A 20,587-nucleotide genomic window follows, 5' to 3' on the forward strand; every position below is an offset into this window, starting at 1 on the left:
TGATAACAGCAACAACACACTTGGCCCAAGAAATCCATGTCACTTGCAAAAGCTGCAGATCATAAAATATGCCTATAACTAGTATATCAGAGTATATAATAGATAGCAGAAACTGCGCTTGAAAAAAAAGGCAAACAAGTCTAATATATTTGTCTTTAAACAGTCTGACAGTCATAAGCAGAGATCATGTGAAATGTTTCTTTCATAGCTTAAGGGTTTGAACAAAGCATACAAAATTCAACATAATATATTGTGGTCTTGGCATTTAGCTTTTATATGGGAAGAAGAGTAAGTTCATTTTTGTTATCTTCCTCAAGACCTATTAAAGCAGTATTAAATTATAAAGTGCCTCTAGAAAACAATAAATCCAGAGACACCTATCTATCCTGGTATCAGTTGGAGCCCCTGACTTGATTTTGTTTATTCCCTTAATTTTTTAAAATAGTAGCGCTGCCATGAACCTTATTTAAATTTCATGGATTTAATTAGAAAATAAAAATATAAGGAGGGTGTACCTCCATGCTTGTCAGGAAATGTACCTCACCATCCAAAAGGTAAGCTAGAATGGTGAATAGTGAGCAATTACCATATTAATTTGACTTTTAGAACATGGGTTTTTAAATGGTCATTCCACAAGATGGTGGCCAGTTTCTAACAGTGCTCGACACTCAAAACTCCTAATGTCCCCAAAGACTTCTGGATCAAAGAATTAAGAGAATAGTTGTCAGATACCTTGTAATTTTGTGAAGACAAAGTACCCAACATATTTTGAAGCCAAGACGACTAATGGATGGGACTCATTTCACAACCATCGTAACACTGGCCTGCCAAAACAACAGTGAACTTCATTTCTGAGGTAAAATACTGTTTGGTATTATGCATGGTTTCAGTGGGTTTTTTTTGTTTTTTTTAACTCCGAGCAAGAATGCCTAAGCTAAGAGAATTTTCTGCCTTGATAGCTTTTCAAGTTTTGTAAAAAAAAAAAAAACAAAAACACCCCACTCAAATATTTTAAATGTAGCAGGCTTTTCCCAGTCTCTTTCCAGAGGTGACCTTCCAGTCCTGGCCACTTCATATTGGCCTATACAGGAACCAAGTCATCTGGAGGTCAGGCTGCAATAAAAGTTATCTAGCTTCAATAACAAAATGAGGATACTATGGTATGTGAGAATGTAATCATATTCCTTCACATCTTGAGAAGCGCAATAATTTTTTTTCAAGTGATCTTTGATTATATCTTTGTGACATCACCATAAATACTTATAAAAAAGCAGATAGAAGAGAGGCTGACAGGACAGAAGATGTCAGTTAAATTCCAGTATTGGTTTGGGATATTTTTTTCTTTTTGTCCTAGGCTATAGTTTATGGTTCATATACAAAGCATCAGCAAATCACTTTGGATTTTAGAACAGAGTTAATATAAGTTTTATATGTAATGCACCTTAGAATTCTACATCCCTATAGCTCAGAAAGTAGGAATTTAATAGAATTGAAATGAATGAAATTTCTAATTTCCATGTAGTCAATGTTTCAGAGCATTTCTAATTTGATCTAAATAAGGCTAATTTGGGAGTCAGAACACTTATCTGCCTTAGGATTGTTTTATTATCTATACCTAGATGACTTTTAAACAAGAAAATAAAAATTAACACAGGCTAATATAAATAATATGAAATGAAAAAACAAAAAGCAAGGAAAAAGCAAAAGTGCAAAAGAAAGAGGGAAAAAAGAAAACAAAGAAAAAAGATATAAGATGTGGCTTCTGATATTCTTCACAGCAGTTATAAGTACAAATATATTTTAACTCCTATTGTTAAAGTTACATCCTATTATTCTTTTTATAATCTATTCAGTCTAATCATTAAACCCATAAATTGTAAGATCATTTATGTGCAAAAAGGCTTCCAATGAAAGGCTTCCAATGACAAATAAATATAGATGTCTTTTCTCTGATTGAAGAAATCAATTTATCAATCTCAGCAAAATGTAGCAAATTCAGCTTCAACAGCCATAGTGATTGGTGTTGAATATTTCTATCTATGCATATAATAATCTAGCTGCAGTAATCATATATTGAAATAATCTTTCATAGCTTCTTTTTTAACCATTTAACTACTAAAGGGAAAAGTTCTGGCTTCACTAGAATGTTATTAATAAGTAATTAAATATTTTACTAGACTATTTCTTAATAAGCAGCTGTTCTTATGGGTTACAATCCCAACATATTGAAATTTTTCTCATTTCAAGAGCTATGACTACTTTGAGCATTGAGGCAGAAAAACTCACATGCATCTTTCTTCCTCCTATTTGTTGGACAATTGCCAACAAAAATTACTCATTGCCTGTTTCATGACAGCCCAAGTAAGCTTAAAACAGATGCTTCAAATGGCACAGGATTAAAAGTTAGCTTCTCATTCTATGGTTCTCGCCATTCATTCTTTGGATCAGTTTCAATTCCAATTTCTGTAGGTTCATGTTGCAATCTCAGGCAATTCTGTTTTTTAATCAGCCAGTATACAGCTTGAACAAACATTCTTGAAACGGCTTGTTTGCACCTTAGAACTTCAAACTGCATTCCTATAGAAATTCTGAATTTGGATGTCATATTAAGTAGATGGCAAGTTCTATTATCTTTAGGAAAAAGTTTTCATGTGTAAGCCATGAAGTGAAGTATCAAAATATGTAACTGATCTTAATTGAACTAATAGCCACATTAAGGCTAATAATTTATTTAGATAGTTTTGTGGCCTATATTTTATACATTAGATCATTTTATTTTGTTTTTTTAAAGGTACCACAAGGGCCCGTTGCTTCTTTCTCAGTAGATTAAGTGCAATAAAATAAACCAGATATGCTTTTGAAGGATAAATTATAACAGAACACATGTGCACTTATGAAAAAGCATGCTTTGGGTCATGTTATATATAAAACACCCAATTAATTGCATAATACAGAAAAGCAAAAACTTATTTAGAATAATAAAAACAAAGATTAACTATTTCCTTCTTGCTTTGCAGTCTGCCCTAAACTTATTTTAAATGCTCAAAACTAATATAGGTAGTCCTTGACTTACGACAATTAAGCCCAAAATTTCTGTTGTTATGTGAGTTTTGCCTCATTTTATAGTCTTTTTTGCCACAGTTGTTAAATGAATCATTGCAGTTGATAAGTTAGTAACCTGGTTGTTAAGTGAACCTGGCTTCCCCATTGATTTTGCTTGTGAGAAGGTCACAAAAGGTGATCACATGAACTTGGGACACAACAACAGTAATAAATATGAACCAACTGCCAAGCATCTGAATTTTGATCACATGATCATGGGGATGCTGGAAAGGTTATAACTGTGAAAAATGGTCATAAGTCATATTTTTCAGTGCCACTGTAACTTTGAACAATCATTAAATGAACTGTTGTAAGTCGAGGACTACTTGTACAATTCCCAGCATGCCCAACGCTCTTGGAGCTGAAAGTAAAAAGATACATATCAGATTCAAAAGAAATACACATTCAGACAGTGAAATTTTTATTATTACTTTATTTGATTAATTCTCAAATATTTGAAGCAAAAAGCATGTTTTTTTATTCAAGTGGCTTTTTAAATGAGGTGTAAAGGCAAAGAAAACTCTGTCAGATTTACAAAAAAGTACAAGCCACTTCCCAATGATATCAGAATGTTTAAAAGTAACTGAAGGCATTTAAATAAGATTAATTGTTAATCCTTAGAGATGAAAACTGCTGCACATATTTCATGGTGCTGCAAGTTACTTAAAAAAAATCAAGAAAAATATTTTGAAGCAGCTTCTTGTTTATAACTTTCCTTATTCCCAGAGATGATAGGCAGTAAGGTTTCACTTCGACAGTAATAGGCAAGATATATGTAAGATAGATGGAACTGCTAGTGGAACTCATATCCTAAAACCTTCTTAGGAACTGCATTTGTTAAGGAATCATTTTTCATGAAAATAGATTTTGGTGGAAGAAGATGGACCACAAGTATCTACTTTAAGGAAGCATAATCCCCATTGTCTGGTGGTAGCCCCAATCTTTGCCTTAAGAAGGTCCATTCATTATTATGACAAATCCAGCACATGCCTCATGATGCTGTCAGGGCAAAGAAAAGAAGCAGATAACAAGGTGTTTTCAAGTAAGCTTCTCTTATATTTAACAATGCATCCTTCAGGAAAAGGGCTGGAATTCACTGTTTCTGGATTAAGAAGTCATTTAGGAATATACAGAATATAAATCTTGGCCTTAATTAGCAAGTCCTTCCAGCCTACTCACAAGAGGATGGAAGACCATCATCAAACTATGAAATGTTAGCCACTATAGAAGGTTCAGTTCTGCAGCTAGAGATGGGACATTCTTCACATTCTTGGGAAGAAACTAAAAAAAAAAAAATCATGATAGAACTGGAACAGCAGCCCAGATAGGCACATTCCAATTTGAACCACAATTTTAATCCATGTACTCAATGGAGATAGTGGGAATTTCATTTCCTGAAACCATCACCTCTTCAAGGATACATAGTCAAATTATGGTCACACCACTGGGCAATTCAGTCCTCTGACATGAAGGGGTACATCATTCTTTAGGAAAGTGGAGGGTCTAGAGTTGATATAACAGTGATTAGAAAATTATCTGGCTTATTCTGCAGCACTCCAACCATATCACTTCATTTGCAGGATTACTTGATGATACTCTTCACACTTGGATGTGTTTATCAGTTTATACTAGTCAGAAATAGTATGACCATGCCAAGGAAGAAAAGAGGGACGACAGAAGTATAAGAGATTAATTAAGCCACTGGATTTTGCAATTATGTTCATGAATTAATTTGGCACATCTTATGGCTCAACAACTACAGTGTTAACTTTGATCGTCAGCAAGAGATCTCAGAGATTTTGTCCTAATTTTTCTTTTCAACATGTTCTGATTTGAACCATCAGCCATCTTATCTCCTCTTCCCACATGATTATCTTCCTGAGTCTATTCATTTACATCACCAGCTACAGGCTCATTTTTTCATTTTTATCCTGAATGTCATCTAAATATTTTTTTTCAACTAGTAGGAAGAGGTATCCACTTCTTTGGGCCTTGATAGTTTCACAGAACATTCAAAAGGAATGTTAAACCAAGTTTTAAGAATTAGATCTTGATGTGATATCCATAATCCGCTTACGCAGGTGGAACATAAATTCTGTCATGGTGGCACTCAAGCTTTGATTAATTAGATATCGGGGAAGCCGACCCTATAGGACAAAATAAGCAAATCAAAACACATCAATTTAATGTTTATATATTCTAATGCTCATTGCTCCAATCTAATCTAGTTAAATTATCAAATATTGATACATAGTTGTGGCCTCTAAGGTAGAGCAAGATCTTTCCCGGTTCTGCCATCCAACTTCAGTTTTACCTGAGGCATTACTGAGTAAATGAGGTTAACCACAAATTATGGCTAAGCTCTCTCTTTAAAATGAACAAAAACAAGGAACTTACTCTGTACAACTATGTCATCTAGTTCAATTTCATCTACACTAACTTTAAGCAGAACAAGGATTTTAGACATCTTTTTGTCAAGTATATTTAGAAATGAAATCTATAACATTTGACCTGCAAATCATAGTTTTCCATCACAATATAGTTTCATTTCTAACCATAAGATTAGAATAATATAAGCACTGTGATGGGTGAAACTGCATAATTGAGCTATTATTGAGTTCACTTAAAATAGTGATGGCTTGTTTGTTAGAGAGGCATAAGTTAATTAGCACATTCTCACTATTTTTATTTCTTCTTCCAATTTCTTCTGGTAACAACAGATTTTTTAAGCCAGGAAATAATTAAAAATTAAAAATGGCAGCACTGTGTGTTCTGATAAGGAAGAATACCACCAATTTCTCCCATGAAGCTCTAAAGTGGGAATTGCTGCAAACAAAACTAACCTGGAACTGCAGGCAGCCCCACATTGGTAATTTCATATTTTATATAGCATTTGTAAACAAAGTATTTTATGTGTCATAAAATATATGTATTGTAAATTAGAATAGCACTTAGAAATAGCACTTAAGACTTATATACTGCTTCATAGTGCTTTACAGCCCTCTCTAAGCAGTTTACAGAATCAGCATATTGCCCCCAGCAATCTGGGTCCTCATTTTACCAACCTTGGAAGGCTGAGTTAACCTTGAGGTGGTAAGGATCGAACTCCTGGCAATGAGCTAAGTTAGTCTGCAATACTGCATTCTAACCACTGCACCACCATGGCTCCTAGACTCATGTTACTGGTTGGAATAAAAAGATCAGTGGGATGTCATTTTGCAAAATGCCCAAGTATGTATGAATTAATCTGTGATATTTATATAATACCATGTCTCCTAGAAACGGTAGGAAGTAAACTATGTATTGCAACAGAATCTAGTTGTTACACAATTCATGTAACATTCTGCTCAGTGTATCCTACAAGCTCCAAGGAGCCAAAGACAATGCAGTAATAGTCAGCAGTTGTTTTGAAAAATATTAAAGTAGAGTAAAACACAATGGACCAATTTGTAATTATAAGCCTGTATTAAAATCAAGACCTAGAAAGATAAAATATGCTTTACCTTAAGGTCCGTGTTGAGTATCCAGAACAAGGTACAAAGATTTGGATTGGTGGGACATTTCAGGGCAACGAAACCTCCTGGGCCATTCTCTGCTCTGAAAAAAACCAAAACCATAAATAATGTTGGAGATATACTGACAGAGCAGAAAAAAGTAAGATAAAATTTAGTTTAATGGCAGACCAACTATTGAACAGAAAAGTTCAAGGCAATGTACATTTACATTATGAAAACAAATTAGACATTATCACTGTCATTATACTCCTTTGTTTCTAATGATGCCCTTTTAGAATCATTAATTGATTAATTAATTAGCTCAACTGCAATCCCACCTCCAGCTATTGAAAACTAGGTAATAAGCTTCCAGCTTGGAGTTTCCTTAGGAACATTTCATAAATGGAGTGCTAAAGAGAGCACCAACTATTTCAAAGATAATGACACCCAAATTACTTCGAATGGGAAAGCAGCTGTGAATGATACTGGCCATAAAGATTTTGCAAATTTATTGACTTTTTTTAAAATCAGTAAGCTGTATTTCATGGGAAGTTAGTTAGGAACAAGCCACCAACCACAGGTACAGATGTACTTAGACTTCTCACCAAGAAGGATGCCCTTCAAGGAATATCCCACAAATTTAAATACTGAGAAAAAGAAATGGGTGAAAAGATGCCAGTTTTTATCTGATTGGTATCTTGATAACAGATGCAAAAAACTGTTGTTGTTTTTAACTGGAGCATTTTGAATAACAGAAACTCAATTTCCTTGAACAGGATAAAGATACACAACATCCCATAATGCACAATGACATGTGAAATGAAGACAGTCCCTCTCATATATCTTTACAATTGCTACACAAATTCTGAATTAAAAGCCAATGATGTTTTAATGTTATTACACAGAAAAATAAAGGTGGTAAACAAAAACACCCTGATTGGTCACCCGAGGCAAAAAGCAACGACGACAAAGAAGCTTTGTTGGAAATTGCTCATAACTGGAGTTTGCTCATCACAAGACATTATCTGGAGGCCAAAAACAAACTGATTGCTCAGAAAATACTTCTATGTGGGCAGCTCTGTAATGCACCATCCCAGGGGGTGGCTTCTACATTAAAGTCAGAAGGTGTGTCTTATTCGTGCAGCCTTCATTACAGACATACACAAAAGACCATAGAAACTATTCTGAAGGATGAGTGCTGTGATTATTCCATTTGTTTTAAGACAAGAATTTATTGAGTGCTAACATGAAACTCAATAATTCCTGTTGATACAGGAAAAACTCCAAATTTCTATTCTTCCAGGAAGCAGAAAACTGAACATTTTGTTTTTTTCTCTAAATCTGGCCAAAGCCACCATTGTAGCAAGTTTCAGCTACCATATTTTCCGGCGTATAAGACGACTTCCTAAAGCATGCAAATCGTCTCCGAAGTCGGGGGTCATCTTATACCCCGAGTTGTCTTATACACCGGAAAATACGGTAGTTTCCGGCGTATAAGACGACTTTCTAAGCATGCAAATCGTCTCCGAAGTTGGGGGTCATCTTATACGCCGAGTCGTCTTATATGCCAGAAAATACGGTAACTATACAAATGGAACAGGGCATCTGAGTAAGAAAGTGCTACAGATATCCTGAATACCTATTTTGAAAATTTCTTTTCACTTGGAAAAATAATCAAAACATGAGCCCGACTGCCTTTCAGAAATTTTGGAAAATATATGGAATGGGAATTTTGACCTTTTGTTTTTAAAAATAGTTTTCAAAGTTTTCACATATATTCAGGGCTTTTTTTCTCATAGAATGCCCAGAATGGAGTTCCGGCACCTTTTTTGGATGGAACCTTGTAGGGTAGGCAAAGCGGGTTGTGTGACATGTGTGAGTTCCGGCACTTTTTTTTTTTTTTTAGAAAAAAAGCACTGCATATATTACTTGCAATTTGAAAAGTACAAAACACAACATGAGACAAGTAACAATGGTATAAATATTTGAGATTACATGGCCAATTACTTACTATATTGTGCTGGTCTATAATTGCTGTCACTCCCAGCCATCATTGGCTACTGGAGTATAGATGCTTAACATTCCACAGTTCTGGAAGTCACTCAGCCTAGATTCATTCACATTCACATTCTCTCTCTCTCTCTCTGTATTTTAATTGATCTGTATCTTATAAATATACTTATGTATGCTCTGCTGCTCTTTGATCAAAGTAAGGCATAGGGAGCATAATGCAGATTCCTCAGTCAAGGAATTTTGGCTGGCAAAGTCCAGGAGAAGAGTCTTCTCTGCCGTAGCTCCTACCCTTTGAAATATCATACCCTCTGAGATGAGACTGGCTCCCACCCTGCTGACTTTCTGTAAGAGCTTTTAAGACCTCATTCTGCCAGATGGCTTGGGTCCCCAATGGGGGCACTTCAAACTGCAGGTGGATGATTAATTAAGAGTTAATCCCCTCTCTCTGTGCATCCAGCTCCCTCCTTCTCTATCTTGTACAATGATTTTATTGTTTGTATTTTGATTTTTTGGGGTAAACTCATATTTGATTAATGTTTTTATATTGTAAGCTGCTCACAGTTGCTTTGAAATGAGATGGGCAGCAAATAAATCTAAAAATAAAAAAATAAAAAGACTTGACATACATACTGCAGAGTCCCCAAGTATGTATAAGCTGCTATCTTACAATTCAGCTTACATCCAAGAATGTTCCTAGATTATTTACAATTATTATGAACAATAAATTATTTCCTCTTACTGCAGCTGGAGGCCAAAAGCAAACTAATTGCTCAGAAAATGCTACTATATAGGAAGCTCTATGGTGTATTTATTTCTCTGCCAATGAAGACAGTAACTAAAAGCTTTATAATTTAAAAAAAAAAAATCTGCCTTTGCCTACCTGTGTGTTGAAAACGGCTCCTGGGATGATATAGGACAACAATAAGATTTTCATACCTGACGTATTTGGAAGTAGGAGGGCGCAAGCTGTGAATTGTTGCCACCCCTGATGAAATGTACCGGTCTCTTCTTCTCTCAATCCGACGCACATTTACAAAATCTCTGATTTGTAGAGAACACATATGATACATCAGTTCATTGAAATGAACTAGATAGCGAAAAATATAGTCTGAAATCAGAACTTACCTAGGTGAGACAACACCTGCTGCGGCACCAGCTGCCACATCATAGGATACGGTTGTGTTATCATCAATCCGTTCCAAGATCTGGTAAGAAAACAGAATGTTTTCCCACTTCTGCCAACATAAGCTAGTTTAGAGTATTTCCTTGGCATGATTTCTTTGTAAAGGAATTTTGACTTGTGAAGAAATCAGAACAATGATGATTATTTTCAGGTATGTTCATAAAAATAATGTCCATATTTACACAGAAGAAAAACAGTATCACTGATTGGTATTGTAACCATCCATATATTTAATCTGGTAACAAAAGAAATTCTGAGCCAATATATTTGGAGAGTACAAGACTAAGGGAAAGCAATAGGCTTTGTCATTAAATAAAGCAGAAAAATACTTGCTGTTGGCAGAAACCAATGGATAGAAAAATGAAATCTAAGTAGCAAATCCTGGGTAACTCTGTAGCAGTTCAAAGATCCTCTTATTTTATAAACAGTATACATATTTATTCTATTTATTTAAAAAATTATAAATTATGCAATAATTGGGGAGGGGGGAAATCTGTGTTTTTGAATCTTTCAATCCTAACATGAAATGCTCATGCAAGTGTCATCAAACAGCAAAAGTGTCTTTAGCAAACAAAAGGATGAGCAAGTATGCTGCACTTCTGATTAATAACAATTGAAAAGAAAAGCCCAAAATAAAACAAGAAACCTAAAAGCCTAGAAATCATCCCTCTTCCTCTCTCAATCATTTCCTGAAGATAACAGTTCACAGCAAGAAGAGCCACATATAGTACAGAATTTCAGCTTGGCATATTAGAGAGATAGAAATACTACAAATAATGTTAGAGATAAGTGAAGAATAACTTTTGGTTATAAGTCTGTCTGGAAAGACTTACGTGGCATGCTAGCAAAGTTTTATTCCATAAGACCATTTTCTCTGGTTGGAGAATCAGTTCCTGGTATACTAACTCAGCCGGACATTGTAGAATAGCCTGCAAATGAGGGACACAGGTTACACTGCAAAGTCTCTTCCCCCAGAAACACTAGTAACATAGGGTAAAATTAACTAGTCAGTTAATTGAAGGATGAGCTCAAAGTTAAATACCCCAATTCTAGAAAAATAATTTTCATTTAGTGGCATATCTTTCACACTCACTAAAACAATAATTAAAAAAAATATTCATTTGAGACCCATGTGCTCCTCAGAGGTTGTGGAGTTCCAACTCATCTCATCCCTAACTGATAGTCACGTAAGCCAGGCCTGATGGGAGCTGAAATGCCTCCATACCTCAATTTAAAATCTCTCAAACAAACAACACTATTGGGAGAAGAGCTAGAAAGAATGAAATACCAGCTAGACACAAAAAAGAAATACGTGTAGCACAGGGCAGCAAGCTACCGGCCCACAGTATATTCCCCTCCAGAAAGCATCTCTTTCAAAACATAGATTGTATCTGCCCATTCTACTCCCTCCACTTTTAAAAAAAGGTGTAGGAAAGGAAAGGAAAGAAAAAATGGATGGAAAGCTTAGAAGGAAGCTGAAAAGCACCTTACCTTTAGGATGAAAACCTTGCCATAGAATGGCATTTCGAGAAAATGAATTGTATCCCCAAATTCCTGCACAAGAGGTATTAAAGTCACATGAGTTCAACATTTGCCCTTTTACTGAAAATTTTGAGGATTGCAGCACACTCCGCCCCCATCCACCACTTTTTTATTAACTGAGCTGGCTCCAAGGCTTGACCTTTCATAAAGTTATACTAGCTTGTCTATCTGATTCACCAACTGCCAGTCTAACAACTTCCACTGCTTCTGTAAATTTATTTATTAAAATTTATAGACCGCCTCACTCCCGGAGGACTCCGGGCGGCTAACAATAAAAACACAATATAACTTAACAAGACAAACAATACAGTAACATTCATCCAGGGGTCAGATTTTATAAACCCCAGGCCTGCCGGAAAAGCCAGGTCTTAAGCAGCTTGCGGAAAACCAACAGGGTGGGAGCGGTCCTAATCTCCGGGGGGAGCTGGTTCCAAGACGTGGGCGCCATCACAGAGAAAGCCCTCCCCCGCGGCCCCGCCAAATGGCACTGCTTGGCCGACGGGACCTGAAGGAGGCTCAGCCTGTGGGATCTAACCGGACGAAGGGAACTATGAGGTAGTAGGCGGTCTCGCAAATAGCCTGGCCCTCAGGGAGTACTCAGCACCCAGTTCAGAGTGAAGCCACCAAGAAGCCTCTTAGAATGTGCCCTGGCTGGCCTAATTTGGCAACAGATGAATTACTTAAGACAGCATTCTTGATTAATCTCAGAGGCTGTAGTAGTTCAACAGAAGTACAAAAAAACAGGGACTAGGTATAACTATTTAAACTATGGCTTATTGTGGATATAAAATGTCTATACACTCTTGTTAAAATGCCAGGGTTTTGAGATGGAAAAAAACAGACCAAATTAAATCACTTTCGAATTTTTCTATCTCTAACATAACACATAAGCTGTACTAGTCAATTGAAAAATAAACTGAATTCAGGGAGAAAAGACAAAAAACTTACAAAAACATGATTGTATAAATGTGCATATCCGCAAACTAATTATTTTGTTTGAAAGATCTTTTGATTTTATGACAGTGTTCAATCAAAAATGACAGCATTTTGGGGTGGGAGCCATCATCTTACCTTGGGAATCTTTGTCCATTCTTCTTTGCAAAAGTGCTCCAAATCTGCTAAGATTGCATGGGGAATCTCCTGTGCACAGCCCTCTTCAGGTCACCCCACAGAGTTTCAGTTGGATACAGATCTGGGCTCTGCTGGGCTCTTCCAAAACTTTGATTTTTTTTCTAATGAAACCATTCTTTTGTTGATTTGGAGATATGCTTTGATATGCATTGTTGTAAAGGTGTTATTCCTCTTCATTTTCAGCATTTTAGCAAAATTGAGTGATATTTGGAACTATTCATAATTGAGTGATATTTGGAACTATTCATAATTCCTCCATCTTGACGAAAGCCCCAGTTTCAACTGAAGAAAAGCAGCATCAAAGCATGAAAATCCCATCCTCATGCTTCAGTGTGGTATGATGTATTATCAATGCTGCAGTGTTGTTTTTGCACCAAACATACTTTTTGGAACTAAGACCATAAAGGTCAACCTTGGTCTCATCAGATTATAATACATTTTAATAATACATGCTTTTGTCAGACTTGATGTACTGTAGGTTTTGGAAAATACAGCCAGGCATGGATATTTTTCTTTGTAAAAAAAGGCTTCTTTCTTGCCACCCTATCCCACAGCCCAGGCATATGGCAAATATGGAAGATTGTTGTCATAGTAATACAGAATCAATCCTGCAGCTCCTTTAATACTGCTGTAGTCCTCTTGGCAGCTCCTCAGATTACTTTTCTTGTTGTGTTTTCTTTGGAGAGACATCTAGTTCTTGGTAATGTCACTGGTGTGTCATATTTTCTCTACTTGTTGATGACAGTCTTCACTGTGTCCCATGGTATATCCAATGTGTGGATTTTTTTGAACCTTTGTCCTGAGTGATACTTTCCAGTAATGAGATCTCTTCAATGCATTGTAAGCTCTTTGGAGACCATGACTTTGGCTGTAAGAGGCAACTGAGTAAATTCAGAAAAATCCTAGTAGAACAACTAAATCTTATATGGCTTGATCAGAGTCATTTGAATTGATGACAGGGGTGTATTGACTACTATTTAATATCAATTTGAATATCATTGGTTATTTCTAAACACAGCTACATCCCTACTTATAAAAGGGTGCATATATTTATGCAACCATATTAAGTTTTTTATTTTTTCCTCCTGAAAGACTTCAGTTTGTTTTTCAATTGAATTGTACAGCTTATATGTTGTATTCAAGGTGGAAAAAATTCTCAAGTGATTAATCTTAGTTTGATTTCTTTTTACATCTCCCAAACCTGTCAGTTTAACAAAGGTGTATAGACTTTTTATATCCACTGTATCCACAGGAATGTTTTGCTCTTCCATCAAGAATTTAGTGCCAAGTGAATTGAGATAAACTGTGATTGTTAACCCATTATATACTGTGTATCTCTGATAGTGCATTTAGAATGCAGTATTCTGAAATTCTTCCCACAGCCAGGAGTTCAATCCTGACCGGCTCAAGGTTAACTCATCATCTTTCTGAGGTTGGTAAAATGAGGACCCAGACTGTTGGGGGCAATATGCTGACATTGTAAACCTCCCAGAGAGTATTGTAAAGCACTATGAAGTGGTATATAAGTCTGCTATGCTACTGCTATCCTTATTTTGCTTTGATAAATATTGATTACAGGCAGTTGTGCTCAGATTTTACCTCTATGAAACAGAATCCTGCAAAAGCCTTATACAGCCTACATGAAACCATACATTCTACACAAGCATTCTCTCCCTCTGGTACAATTGTTGGGTCTCCATGGTCCAACTTCTTCCTTTTCTCAATTTAGAATGCAGGATGAGCAGAAAGTGCTGCCTCCTGGGATTGAGCAGCAACTGGGAAGAAAATTTGTCTCCCTCAAATTATTCAGCAGGTCCTCATTATTATAATTTTTAATTTAAATTTTGCTCTACAGCAAAATTTGTAAAAACTGAAACCAAAGAGGCAGGAGGATATAGGATATCGAGTCCTTATTAAAACTTATTTGAGAAGTCTCGATGCAAGAATGATAAAGTATTGATCCTGCACCAGGTAATACCATAGCAATACAGAGACCATCACAAAACTTCAGCACTGCTTTTTCTAAATCAAATAGTGCCATTTCCAGGTGACATGACTAGTTCTAGCATTTGTAGCCAGCAGTTACTCAAAACTATAGACTTACTGTGCATTTCTCAAAAATCCAGTTTTCTTCTTGAGCTAAGATCTGATCCATTACCTCCATTGCTACTTTGCCTTGCCGGACATATTCTCTCTCCTAGGCCAAAATATGAAACACAACTTAAGCTACATATAATTCTTTTTAAATTCAGCAGATGCTGCTATCTCAAGTTCATTAGATCAAGACTTAACTTAATCTAATATGATACCAGGAGATACTCTTGGCTACATGCAGCACCAAACAGACATCCCTTTATTTACCATCTGCATTCTGTATCCCCCCCATGCTGTTCCCGAGGTCAAAGTAATCAAATTCTACTGACAGGTACCATTTCAGGATGAATGAAAGATGAAACTCTTTATACTGAATCAGTATAAAAATCAGCTTTCTTGAAAACAAGAATGCAGAACATAGAATAGAGCTGAAGGTCTTCTAATTCAACCCCCTGCTCGAGCAGAAGACCCTATATCATTTCAGACAAATGATTGCCCAGTCTCTTTTTGAAAGCCTTCAGTGATGGAGCACCCACCTCTGAAAGCAAGCTATTCTTTTGATTAATTGCTCTCAACATTAGGAAATGTCTCCTTAGTTCTAGATTGCTTCTCTCCTTGGTTAGTTTCCAGCCTGTTTCTTATCCTATCTTTTGATGCTTTGGAAAATAGTTTGATTGATCCCCTTGTCTTTGTAGGCGCTGTTCAAATATTAGAACAGTGGTATCATGTCCTTCCTAGTCCTTCATTAGACTAAATATTCCCAATTCCTGTAACTGTTCTTAGCCTCCAACCCCCTAATCATTTTGTTTTGCTCTTCTGTGCACTCTTTCCAGAGTCTCAACATCTTTTTTGTATTGTGGTGACCAGAAATGGATGCAGTATTCCAAGTGTGGCACTAAGGCTTTGTAAAGCAGTATTAGAACTTCACGTAATCTTGATTCTATCCCTCTATTAATGTAGCCTAGGATTGCATTGGCTTTTTTGGCTGTCTACTGCACACTGTTGGCTCATATTTAAGTGATTGTCCACTAGGACTCTAAGATCCCTCTCACAGTCACTGACATTAATCCAAGTTTCACCTAATCTATACTGATACAGTTGGTTTTTCTTATCGAAGGGTAAAACCTTACTTTTATCTATATTGAATTTCATTGCGTTAGACAGAGCCCAAGTCTGTTAAGATCTCTTTGGATCTTAAGCTTGTCTTCTGGGGTGTTGACTATTTCTGCCAGCTTAATGCCATCTGCGAATTTGATGAATTCCCCTTCAATTCCCTCATCTAGATCATTTACGAAGATATTGAAGAATACTTGGCCTAAAACAGAACCTTGGGGTACTCCACTGCTTACTTCCTTCCGTATAGATGTAGTTCCGTTGAGGACATGTTGAATACAATTTGTCAGCCAGTTACATGTAGGCTGTAGCCTACTTTATCAAATATTTTATCAAATTTAAGTATACTATGTCCACAGCATTTCACTGATTAACTAATTTGGTCACTTTGTTGAAGAATGAAATAAAATTTGTTTGGTATGATCTGTTTTTGACCCACCCATGTTGGCTATTGGTTATAATCTTGTTTGCTTCTAGGTGTTCACAGATTTGTTGCTTGATTATCTTTTCCAAGATCTTCTCCGGTACTGATGTCAGGCTGATTGGTCTTAGGAGTTAGGTACTCTTTTAAAAGCCAGAAACCGTCATGTTTTGACAAGCTAGGGCTGTAATCTGGGCTGAGCATCTGTATGGAAATACATAGTGGAGATAATTTGCAATCACTTGTCTTTCTTCTTGTCTTCCCTGGTTTGGAGATAATTTGCAATCACTTGTCTTTCTTCTTGTCTTCCCCGGTTTGGAGATTTGGCTGTTTTTTTAACCGTTGGTGGGAAGGAACCAAGCTGCCCAGAGTTGCTTTGGATAATAAGATGGGTGACATATAAATTTAATAAATAAATGAAATCTTTTGTTCTACTTATTCTAAGCTATACATAACAGTTTTGTTGTTTTTTTTATCTCCAAATAGCCAAATTTTATCCAAAATTCAAATCGAATTTAAGGACAATCTCTCTCCCTTCCCCCAGGTTATAATAGAAAAAAAATTGCCTGCCTTCTTTATTTTATTTTCAGTGAGTTAAATATTTGTTAATTTTCAGCAATCTTTCCACAAATATTCAGTAGTACTGTTTAAAGAGACTTGAAAAGTATTCTGGATTTTATGTGATTTCCAAGCCTCACATTAATATTTTTGAATATCATATAAATATACCCAAACAAGTGTCCTGTCATTTTAAATATTTTAGTTATTGCAAAATCTTTTAAATACAAGTGCGGGTTTCCTTGAAAACAGAACTCCAACCATATGATCATTTTAAATATTACCGTAGTTGCATGACTTACATTTTTAAAAAAATCAGGTGTCACACCTATTGCTTCAACAGTAAGAATAAGCAAACCCAGCCTTTATGCCCTACACATTTTTCAAAAGCTTCTCTCCCAATCTAAACCAGCACCATCCTACCATCTCTGCTGTTTTATTTCTCCCAATACTAAAAAAAAAAATTATTTAGGAAAGCAAATACAAATCATTAGTCCACATCACAAAAAGGACCAGCATGCTACAATTATACCAAAAACTGGATTAATAGAGCTTCTTTGAGAAGTTGGTAGAAATTAGACAGAATAATTCTGCCCCCTGGTGGGTAGCAAGAAACAAGAACAAAAGACAAGAGGATTTTTCTAATAAGTCTAGGATAGGCATGTCCAATCCAGTGGTTTATTATTCGGCCCCACAAGATCATAAACTTTTAACAGGATTGTGTGGTTTATATACATTACGTATATTATATATTTTATATGTAGCTCAAGACAATTCCTACCCATGGTCTAGGATGCATAGTGACTGTTGAAATTTCTGCAGGAAAGATTCAATCTCTGATAAAGCTTTGATGCTGTGTTTTAGGGAAGCATATTTGTCAAAAAACAAAAGAGTTTTCAGATTTTTCTGAAAGCCATGGGTTTCTCCGAGAAGTAAGATCCTACCCTACTTACAAAATTTGTATGAAGTTAATATAAATAAAATATAATTTTAATATACTGTTTGCATAGACCTACACAAAACAGTTGTACATTTGATACAAGCAGATATAACATCTGATCACTATGATTATTCTGGAAGATCTTCCAAGCACAGTATTTGGATAAATATCTATGATAAATGCTGAGCTATCTCAGAGTAGAACCCACAAATACATTTGAGCACCTGTCCTGGGAAATATTTCCTTGGACATTTTAGAAATCCATCACATTTTTTTTAGCTGTGTATGAACTGAAAAGATGAATAAAGGGATTTATACACCTTCAAAGCAGAATAGATAGATGGATGAGGTGCATTATTAAATGACACCTGATTCTTTTCCATTACTATTATGGGTTGCTACCCACTATTGTACTCTTGCTTGACTAAACTTTTGCTTCTATTTCAGTTCCATTGTGCTATTTAGACTGGACACCCAACAGAAAAGCAAATAGATTTATTGTAAACAATACTAGCATACGTTACATTATATGAAAACAGAAAAATATATTCCAAAATATGACTGCCCCAAGGGTTCTGCTATATTGAAGCATACCTCATCGGTTACTGCCCTTTTCCCCATAACTTCTTCATCTGACTCATCTGATCCTGCATTAGAGATAAAAAAAATAAATAGTTACAAATTTGGATATTATGTGTAAAGTATTATGTGTAAAGTAGGAAGAAGCATTTCTAGATCTAGAATTCATTGAGAATCCCAACCATTCTGGGGAAAAAACAAAACAAAATAGGAAACTCTAGGTATTTCCTGTTATGTACTCTAAATATTTAAATTCCAGTTTGGGTTACTTAGTCATGAGTTTGCTTTTAGAACATATTGAGGTATAAAAACTGCTAATCCTAAGAAAAACTAATCCTTCTTGGTTTTTGAATGAATTAATGGTTTGTCTTACAACTGAAAGGAGGCAGGCCTAAAATGTGATTCATGTAAAGGAAGAAGACTTGCAGATTAGATAATTCTATGCCATGAATCAAATGTTCCCATAAATGTGCATCAATTTCTCCTCATCTAATTTTGTTGAGCTTAAGTATAGCCTGGACACTTAAATTGTGAAAAACCCACTGGGCAATTTTCTGTGTAAATAATAATTGGGGTTCCTAGCAGACTTTACCTGCTGGAAGCACATTAGTGTGTTAGGAAATAGGTGCTAAAACATACCCAGGATGTAAAAACTGTGCTTTTTATGTCTGATCCTTTATGAGTTTTCATTAACAGACAGGAGAAAGAGCCTTATCATATTCTTATCAGCTATTAAGACAAAAGGGATTGCAGTTCACAAAAGAGAAATCATGTGAATGTCATGTGTGAATTTATAACTTCCATGTTCTCCTTCAGGCCTACTCTTAATGCATCATATAGAAGGTTGGTTAGCAAGTGTTTGAGAGGAGGAAATATCAGTCACCTGCAACAGATTCTGGAGGGGAGTAGAACTGGCCATCTGAAAGTGCTCCTGAATAAAAGAGTGGTCCTCGGGACAAAGCAGCCTGAGCTGCCACATACCCTGAAAAGAAAAGAAAAATTGGTTGGCTTAGTCATTATCTTGTGGCGCTTGTTGCTCAATCTACACAAACCATATATGACATGAGAAAGCCTACTGAATGAAAGGGAAAATGACATTTGAAAATAGTGAGCAATCTTCTTAGAAATTAGATTATTTCACAAACTGGAATCATAATTTCATTGAAGCCCAGGTGAGACTGAAAGAGTCAGGAAGGTCGATCAATTTTTCATTGTTCACTGGTGAGAAAGATAAAAATCTAGTGCCTAATTAGGAGAGACTGGTCTAATGAAGACCTGACTTAGTCTTCATGGAAGATCTGTGTAAGAATAAAAAGCAAATAAGAGTGAAAATTATAATTTTGTCCTTTCAATTCAGATTAGCAAACAGTGATGAAGAGTATTAGGAAAACATAATGGTCTGTCTGACTGTTCACTGATCTAGCAATTGAGAATTCTGTCAAATATTACAAACAAATGTATTCTACATCCTGTCAAGCAACATTTTATATGATGATTCTATCATCAGGATGAAAGTTACTATTAATGTTTTTTTTAAGCGCCTCATAATGAAAAACATACCAGTTCATTATTTTCCAACAATTGTATCCATTTATTTCTCAAATTTATATATCACCAGAATCCAAAAACCCCTGCTGGTATTGGATTCTTTAGACTAGGTATTACCTCTAAAAGATAGATACAATTTTAAAATCAGGCCTTCCTATTTCTAATACAGATTAGAAATTGTCACCAACATACTTTAGGGTATTGATAGGAAAATAAGAGACAAACATATTGCCTACTCCAATATCCTCATGCTAAAATCCTCAGTCTTTCTTCCAGAATGCTAATCTAGATTTCATGATTATTGAACAGTATTTTAAAAAGTTTCCAGGTCACTTACCCATCTGCATTTCAAACAACTGCAAATCATGACCACAATCTTAAAGTCAGATAGAAATCTAATTACATCATAGCAGGTTATGAACCTGGGCATTCTGCTTAACCAACGAACAACTCTTTGCAGCTTGTTTGGATCCAGAAAAGCAGATTTCTCTCCCTCCCTCTCTCTCTCTCTCTCTCCCTCCCTCCCTCCCTCCCTCCCCCTCCCTCCCTCTCTCTCTCTCTCTCTCTCTCTCTCTCTCTCTCTCTCTCTCTCTCTCTCTCTCGTATAACAGCTGGCCAAGCTACCATAACTTTTCAGCTTGGTCTCTCTGCCTGTCACATCTAAAAAGCAATTGCTTAAATCAATAGAGCACTTTTTTTCATCTAAGCAGTCTCTAGGTTATGTTTCTAGATTAAAGATGATGTCTTAGTCCCGCCATCTTCACAATTTTTTCTGCAGTATAAAATAAAATGAGACAGATAAAATGAGACAGAAAGAAAGGATTTGTCATGGGTAAATTCCAACCTCCTTCTACTTATAGGAAAGAGGT

General features: G+C 35.8%; 1 protein-coding gene across 11 annotated transcripts in view; it reads right to left on the minus strand.

The window, feature by feature from the left end:
* Positions 1–33: 33 nt before the first annotated feature.
* The window catches only part of STARD3 (StAR related lipid transfer domain containing 3), a 37,869-nt gene continuing 17,315 nt past the window's right edge, over positions 34–20,587 (minus strand). For 6 of the 11 annotated variants that reach the window (XM_039359186.1, XM_039359182.1, XM_039359181.1 and 3 more), the window contains 9 exons: positions 19,054–19,152; positions 18,186–18,238; positions 14,570–14,662; positions 11,284–11,346; positions 10,626–10,721; positions 9,735–9,814; positions 9,546–9,650; positions 6,606–6,699; positions 3,518–5,249 (listed from right to left, as the gene is read on the minus strand). In XM_039359186.1, the coding sequence (XP_039215120.1) occupies positions 5,139–5,249; positions 6,606–6,699; positions 9,546–9,650; positions 9,735–9,814; positions 10,626–10,721; positions 11,284–11,346; positions 14,570–14,662; positions 18,186–18,238; positions 19,054–19,152 (794 nt within the window). In that variant the 3' untranslated portion in view covers positions 3,518–5,138. Of the gene's footprint in view, positions 53–79; positions 825–3,517; positions 5,250–6,605; positions 6,700–9,545; positions 9,651–9,734; positions 9,815–10,625; positions 10,722–11,283; positions 11,347–14,569; positions 14,663–18,185; positions 18,239–19,053; positions 19,153–20,587 lie in introns of those variants that run through there. The other 5 variants (XR_005558625.1, XR_005558626.1, XR_005558624.1 and 2 more) reach the window with 5 other exon arrangements.

This window comes from Crotalus tigris, unplaced genomic scaffold (assembly GCF_016545835.1).
Source record: "Crotalus tigris isolate CLP2741 ecotype Arizona unplaced genomic scaffold, ASM1654583v1 scf7180000019068.10715455, whole genome shotgun sequence".
Taxonomy (NCBI): Eukaryota; Metazoa; Chordata; class Lepidosauria; order Squamata; family Viperidae; genus Crotalus; species Crotalus tigris.